Source organism: Copidosoma floridanum, unplaced genomic scaffold (genome assembly GCF_036245765.1).
Source record: "Copidosoma floridanum isolate Cflo_tuat_1 unplaced genomic scaffold, Cflo_Japanese_pri ptg000006l, whole genome shotgun sequence".
Lineage (NCBI taxonomy): Eukaryota > Metazoa > Arthropoda > Insecta > Hymenoptera > Encyrtidae > Copidosoma > Copidosoma floridanum.
The window spans coordinates 16,280,021-16,286,287 of record NW_028321883.1 but is presented as its reverse complement, the minus strand read 5'-3'; the positions used below and the strand labels follow the sequence as shown (position 1 = coordinate 16,286,287).

Genomic DNA, 6,267 nt, shown 5'->3' with positions numbered 1-6,267 from the left:
ATAGCGTGTGCACGAGTCACATTTCTCGAATCGATTATCAGGAGGATATTTGTACCTATATGCTTGTGCAAAGAAAGTCATGCGTAGAAAGTTGTTTGCGTACACGTATATTTAAAGCTATACCAAGATATTTGAAATTCGCCGACGAATTTTATGCTCAGGGTATCGAGTTTCGAGTTTAACATTTTTCATGTTACATAAATACACTAAATCTCAGAACATAGTTAAAAATTTATTCAAACAACTAAATAACAATGTAAGATTTTGAGGAGCGTGTTTGTACAGTAATAGTTGTACACCCAGTTATGTGCATATCAAAATGTTAAAGAAAAATTTCTTGCTAATAATTAGGTACCAGCGGATATTCAAAGATAAAAAAAATAAATAAATAAATATGAAAAAAAAAAGACTGCTTTCGTCTAAGAAAGCAATGAAATCCAGTGAAACTGCCAAATTTTTTATTCGAGATCAAAAATATTTCTCGAAAAACTAGGTAATTTCGATGGGTTTTGAAACTTGTACATATACTTTGTTTATTCATATAGCGTCGAGTACCATTGTACTTATATACACATAATTATATTTAACTATACTTCAAGGCTGATTGATTGCATTTACCAATAAACGACAAACACATCAGTTTTGCCTTATACTCCTTTACGCCAAAGATTTAATTGTAAACAACAACTCTAATTGTAATAGTTATAATATTTAAAGCATGAAATGTGTATGTGTAAATAAAAGCATTGATCATCATTAAATAATTTACTTGCGATTACCACGTTGAACATTACCGTAAATATAATGCGTACAATGTATATTGTAATTATTAAGCAGTAAAAATAAATATTTTATACAAAAATACTTACACATTACTTATTACAGTTAATAATTGTTATTTCCAATAAGAAGAAAAATCATCAATAATGATAATTTTGAAATAATAACAATAATCATCATTATCAATAATCAATAAAAATCAAGAGTTGAAATCCTTATGTTGTGTAATTAGTTGTGTGTATACATATATATACACCTAAAAATTGTTTAAAACCTCAATTATTCACCTTATTATTTGTTATTATTTTTTCGAGTACCATCCAGATTTTTTTTTTATAAATTTAGAACACGTAAACACTGTCTGAGTACACTTACTTAGCTTATTTAATAAATATTGCTAAGTAAGGATTGATAAGATTACCACATAAATCGGTTTGTGAATTATTTTTAAAAAAATTTCCAAATGATGATTAACTTTCTAACATTTGATAAAACGCCCTTTTATAAATAAAATCAAGCCTCATTCACTGCGACTTTTATATGTTAGTGTCACAATTGTTACAAATACCGATATTACCGATAGGAACATCGATTGTCGCAGACAAGAATATCGATATCGCAAATCGCAAAAGTGTGATCGGTATACATGAAGCAAAGAATACTATTGGGTAACACAAACACAAAGGACGAATCGTTATCAAATTAATAAAATAAAAGAAAGTTTACATCACTTCAAGTCAATGACAATTAATCAAGTTACCACGCTCGACAATGATCGTATACCAGCCGCATACGGCCCTGAGATGCTTGCACTGTTGCACATGCAACCAGAGATTAGCATGGCTTCGCTAACTCGCTCCTTGCTTATCGTGGCGCTGGCGCATCGCCGTGTCGCCGTACGGCGGAGTACGGCCGTACTACGACAACACTGACATACTGTTGTAGTTGTAATATAACCTGTAAATCAGAGTATCAGACTGTAACGTACTGGCATACGTGTAAACTGACGTGAACAAACAAATAAACGTTAAATACCTTTTTTCACCTCCAAAATAAAGCAGTCAAAGTTAGTTATAAGTGAAAAAAGTGATTAAACAAAAGCTTAAACTCAGGAGAAATGTAAATATAAACACTTTTTAGTTCTATGGTATGCTCATGTACATTTTACCTGAGGATTGAATTCTTTTTTCGTAGAATGGAGTCCAGCTTCAACGAGGAGCACACCAGTTGGGAGGACATAAACCAGGGCGATGACATGGATGATGATCCTTCCGAGGATCCTCAGCTGGTTCTAAAAGAGTGCCTTGATAAATTTAAAACTCCGGATTACATTATGGAACCTGGCATTTGCACTCAGCTCAAAAAGTTTGTGGTCACAACTTATAAATTGAATGCTTTGAATCCCATTTGTAACTCTAAACTTTTAATTGTACGAACGTATTTTTTAAAAAAGGTATTTTCAAGCTGGAGGTAATCCTGAAACCGTAATAGACTTGTTATCTCGTAATTACACAGCTTGCGCTCAAATGGCAAATCTCCTGGCTGAGTGGCTGATCCTAGCGGGAGTAAAACTTCCGGACGTCCAAGCAATGGTGGAACACAGTATGAAAGAAATGATACTTAAAAATTTTGATCCCAAGAAAGCTGACAAAATTTTTCTTTCTTCTGACGAGATAGAGGTGATTTGATTGAATATATTTAAATGTATGCCTAATTTTTCACGAATTTCCTTTGTAGACACCTGGATGGATGACAGATATGATTCAGCATCCTACCTGGAGATCACTTATTTATAAACTTGCTGAAGAATATCCTGACTGTTTGATGTTAAATTTCACAATTAAGGTAAACAAATACATATACATCTTATTTTAGTTTATCTTTGCAAAAGTACCTGTCAACTCATAACACTGTTTCTCGTTTCGTATATTAACTAAATTTTTCGTATTTTACTTTGTCTAAGGAAATTACATAAAACCTACATTTTTTAATTTTTTGTGTCCACTTGTAGCTTATCTCCGATGCTGGTTATCAAGGAGAAATCACAAGTATATCAACTGCTGCTCAACAAATCGAAGTATTTTCTCGCGTGTTAAAAACGACCATTGCTAATTTTCTTCAAAATATCGGACAGTGGCAAACTAGTATTCAAGAATGTGCAGTTAGTACATTCATCATAATGACTTTTTTTTTTACGTCATAATTCTTTTAAATTATTCCAATTTCAGAGAATGGTTTGTCACGGCCAGCATACTTACGTATACAGTCAATTGTTGCTACATATTTTGTCCCACGAAAATAAAGGTGGATATATGATGAAGAGATTATCACAAGAAATTACTAAATGTGCTCAAGTGAAGTAAGTCCATACTGTTTTAAAGGTTTAAAAGTAAAAGATAACACACTCATCTCAACAAGTTTAATAAATTTGTTGTCACAGTGGACATAATGTGACACCCATTACACTGGCATTGAATGGAGCTGCGTCTAGTCCAGGTGCCTGTCTAGCGCTATCATCTATGCTTTCTCGGAATTCATTGAATCCGGCTGATATAACTGTTCTGTATCGTAATTACAATCTACCGGATCCACCACCAATAGAACTTATTCGCAACCCGCAATTTTTAGGTACCAATTCTCTGAAACTAAACATTTAATTGTCATGTCAACTGTATCGTTTCATTTAACGTTCTTTTTGCAGAATTGCTTGTTGATGCTTTGTTCAAACCTGGTGTAAAAATCAACCCAGAACACAAGTCGAAATATATGTATCTGTTAGCTTATGCAGCCAGTGTTGTTGAAACTTCAACAAAGAAAGGAACTCAAAGGAAAATCAACAAAGATGATTTGAAAAATACAATTCAATCAATTGAAAAAGTTCATAATATATGTAATACCAACAAAGGATCTACTGAGCTTATAGCAGAAATTAACACTTTGTTCGAATGCATAAAGTAAGTTTTTTTTGTAAAATATTGAGTTTATAAGGTTTTTGAAAAATTGTAATTTTTATTTATTTTTGATTAGATCTCCAGTAGTCAGTGCTGGAGTAATAAGATGGGTAGAGTCTACAGTAACGGAGCCATCTTACTTCAAATTGTGCACGGAACATTGTCCAATACATTTAGCTCTGCTTGATGAAGTAGTTGGTTTACACAACTTACTACATCCAAAAGTTTTAAGGCTATTAATACAACTTTTTGAAAGCAAACAAGATGAATTGGAAATTTTAGTGCAGTTAGAATTAAAAAAGATGTTAATCGACAGAATGGTGCATATATTGTGCAAAGGATGCGTGGTTCCGACTGTTACTTACATTAAACAGTGTTGGCAAAAGGGTGACACGGATATATCATTAATTCGATACTTTGTTACAGAGGTAATTAGATGTTCATTTTAAAATTCAATGAATGCGATAACGGAGAGTTTAATAAAATTAATAATTAAATAACATTTTAAGGTGTTGGAAGCAATAGTGCCTCCTTACTCAAAAGATTTTGTTCAACTATTTTTGCCTTTAGTAGAACACGAAGAGATCACAGGCTCAATGAGAGGAGATAATGACAACGATTTAGTGTCAGAGTTTATAGGTATGTTAAGTAATATGAATTTTAATTTTTCTTTAACATTTTGATGATTGTAAATTTATTTTTCATTACAGTGTATTGTAAGGCTCAAAATCATAATGCAAAATAAATATGATTGTTTTTTTTAAAGTAACCAAACAAGTACAAACGGTGATATTTCTTACTGTATTTCAAGACAACAAATAAATATGGAATCAAGAATAAAAACACTGATAGTTTTCAGGATATTTTGACAGGCTCTACTTGTTGATGTTGCTCCCATCTAATTTTCTGGAACGAGAAAATATAAAGTTACTATTGATTGGCCTACATGAATATCTACATGTAAAAACTAAATGTAATTTTTTTACGGAAAAACCAGCTCACAAAGTGTATATATTAAAAAAAAAAAAAAAAAGATAACATCAATTTTATTAGAGATGCTGTTAATGATTTATGATAAATTTGTATTAATGAAATTTATCAACTTGTAAATACCATGTACAGTTTAGTTATAACACGACCATTCTTGTATAAAATTAGGTTAATAAAATTCATTGTAAAAGTTTATTGCATTTAACTGTAATTCAATCTTTCATAAAGATGTTAAGTAAGTGTTGTTTATCAATAAACTTTGCCGTGACATAAGTTAAAAAATTAGTGAAATCGAACTTTATTTTAGGGAAATCTTAAAACAAATGGGCTTATCACACTGCAAACTGACAAAATTCGGACACATTCAATAAAAGTTTCAGAAATTATTGGTGATTTAGTGTTATTTTCATTAATGAAGGAATTTCACTCTAACAAAACTAGGATTAGATGTAAAAAATTGTACTTTCAGTCTCAAAAGCTTACTAAACCTGACATACATCCTAGTTCATTGCTTATCAACTGCAATAAAATAAAAATTAATGATTCAATGTTTTCATGTAAGTAAACGGCATTATAAGTGATTTAAACCATTTGGTTGTATGAAGCAATTTTTAAAAGATATTTGATTATACACTATAGAGAAAAATCTTCATTATACTTACTGATGGGCTTTCCATCTTTCCACTGAGTAACCCTAACATTTGCTTCATCCCGTTTGGCAGCCTCGACTCTCAAATCTGATTTTAAAGCTTGCCTAACAAGCCTGGCAGCAATTTGTGAGTAATTGATGTAACTAAAATAATCGAAATAATATTAAATTAATTTTTTGTGCGTTTAAAAGTAACAGTTATAAAAAAAAAAAACTCTAATTTGTAATGTTACATAAGTGACAGCTGAGTGCTAGACAATATCAATAACTATGCAAACAATCAATTGAGCCTTCGATTGTTGTATTTTTTTAAGTGTAGAATACAAAAATATTCATAACTCACTTTAAACCTGCTTGCCTCCACGCCGACATTTTTTTATTTTTGTTACTTTTAACAGAGAATTTTCCAAACGACAGGTTATGTTACGTTAGCTGGCGTCGTCGTTGATGTTTCTCTCCTCTCTCTCTCTCTTACCCCACCATCCGGGATCCACATACACATTCCTCATTCCAGTCTCTGTCGCGGCACTCGCGGCGTCGCGCACGGCGCAGCACACATGTATGTTTTACCAGTTGTATGTGTGAGTGGTGTACAAGTGTACATACAACATACATAGATACATACCTCTCAGAGGTTAGTAGTGGTACACTGTAATATAAAAAAAAAAAAGTTGTATGCATGCATATATGTATATTGTAGAATCTACGTGTAGATCAGTAGATCAGTAATTCAGTATATACCATAGAGGTATAAGAATAGAGGAGAAAAGGGGGCGTGATATGCGACAGCAGAATTCGCTACGTAACGAGGCATCTGTCTTTGTCTGGCAGTTATGTTATTGGTCGAGTCATACATGAGATTGAATCAACTGTAGGATTCAGGACGAAGAAGTAGCC

General features: G+C 32.2%; 2 protein-coding genes across 4 annotated transcripts; one reads left to right on the top strand and one right to left on the bottom strand.

Annotated features, from left to right (window-relative positions):
- The first annotated feature begins 1,724 nt into the window (after positions 1–1,724).
- Positions 1,725–4,862, top strand: TH1 (negative elongation factor complex member TH1). The gene is made up of 11 exons (XM_014359635.2): positions 1,725–1,899; positions 1,975–2,145; positions 2,234–2,459; positions 2,518–2,625; positions 2,792–2,941; positions 3,009–3,139; positions 3,221–3,408; positions 3,482–3,734; positions 3,808–4,159; positions 4,241–4,370; positions 4,442–4,862. Exons 2-11 carry the CDS (start codon positions 1,976–1,978, stop codon positions 4,474–4,476), a joined length of 1,743 nt encoding a protein of 580 aa, XP_014215121.2. The 5' UTR covers positions 1,725–1,899; position 1,975; the 3' UTR covers positions 4,477–4,862.
- LOC106644226 (protein stunted) lies at positions 4,514–5,856 on the bottom strand. 3 transcript variants are annotated; one of them, XM_014359637.2, is made up of 4 exons: positions 5,714–5,856; positions 5,384–5,514; positions 5,210–5,240; positions 4,514–4,637 (listed from the first exon to the last, which is right to left on the bottom strand). In XM_014359637.2, exons 1-3 carry the CDS (start codon positions 5,740–5,742, stop codon positions 5,227–5,229), a joined length of 174 nt encoding a protein of 57 aa, XP_014215123.1. In that variant the 5' UTR covers positions 5,743–5,856; the 3' UTR covers positions 4,514–4,637; positions 5,210–5,226. The 3 variants fall into 3 exon arrangements, with proteins under 3 accessions (XP_014215123.1, XP_014215122.1, XP_014215124.1); XM_014359636.2 differs by having other exon boundaries at positions 5,219–5,240; XM_014359638.2 differs by lacking the exon at positions 5,210–5,240.
- Between the last annotated feature and the right edge of the window lie 411 nt (positions 5,857–6,267).

Bases quoted from the DNA above. Each gene is read 5' to 3' on its own strand.
- TH1 (XM_014359635.2), top strand. From the start codon at position 1,976: ATGGAGTCCAGCTTCAACGAGGAGCACACCAGTTGGGAGGACATAAAC. The intron at 2,146-2,233 runs GTTTGTGGTCAC...TTTTTAAAAAAG, and splicing joins ATTTGCACTCAGCTCAAAAA to GTATTTTCAAGCTGGAGGTA. The intron at 4,160-4,240 runs GTAATTAGATGT...TAACATTTTAAG, and splicing joins TTCGATACTTTGTTACAGAG to GTGTTGGAAGCAATAGTGCC.
- LOC106644226 (XM_014359637.2), bottom strand. From the start codon at position 5,742: ATGTCGGCGTGGAGGCAAGCAGGTTTAAA. The intron at 5,515-5,713 runs GTGAGTTATGAA...CGATTATTTTAG, and splicing joins TGGAGGCAAGCAGGTTTAAA to TTACATCAATTACTCACAAA.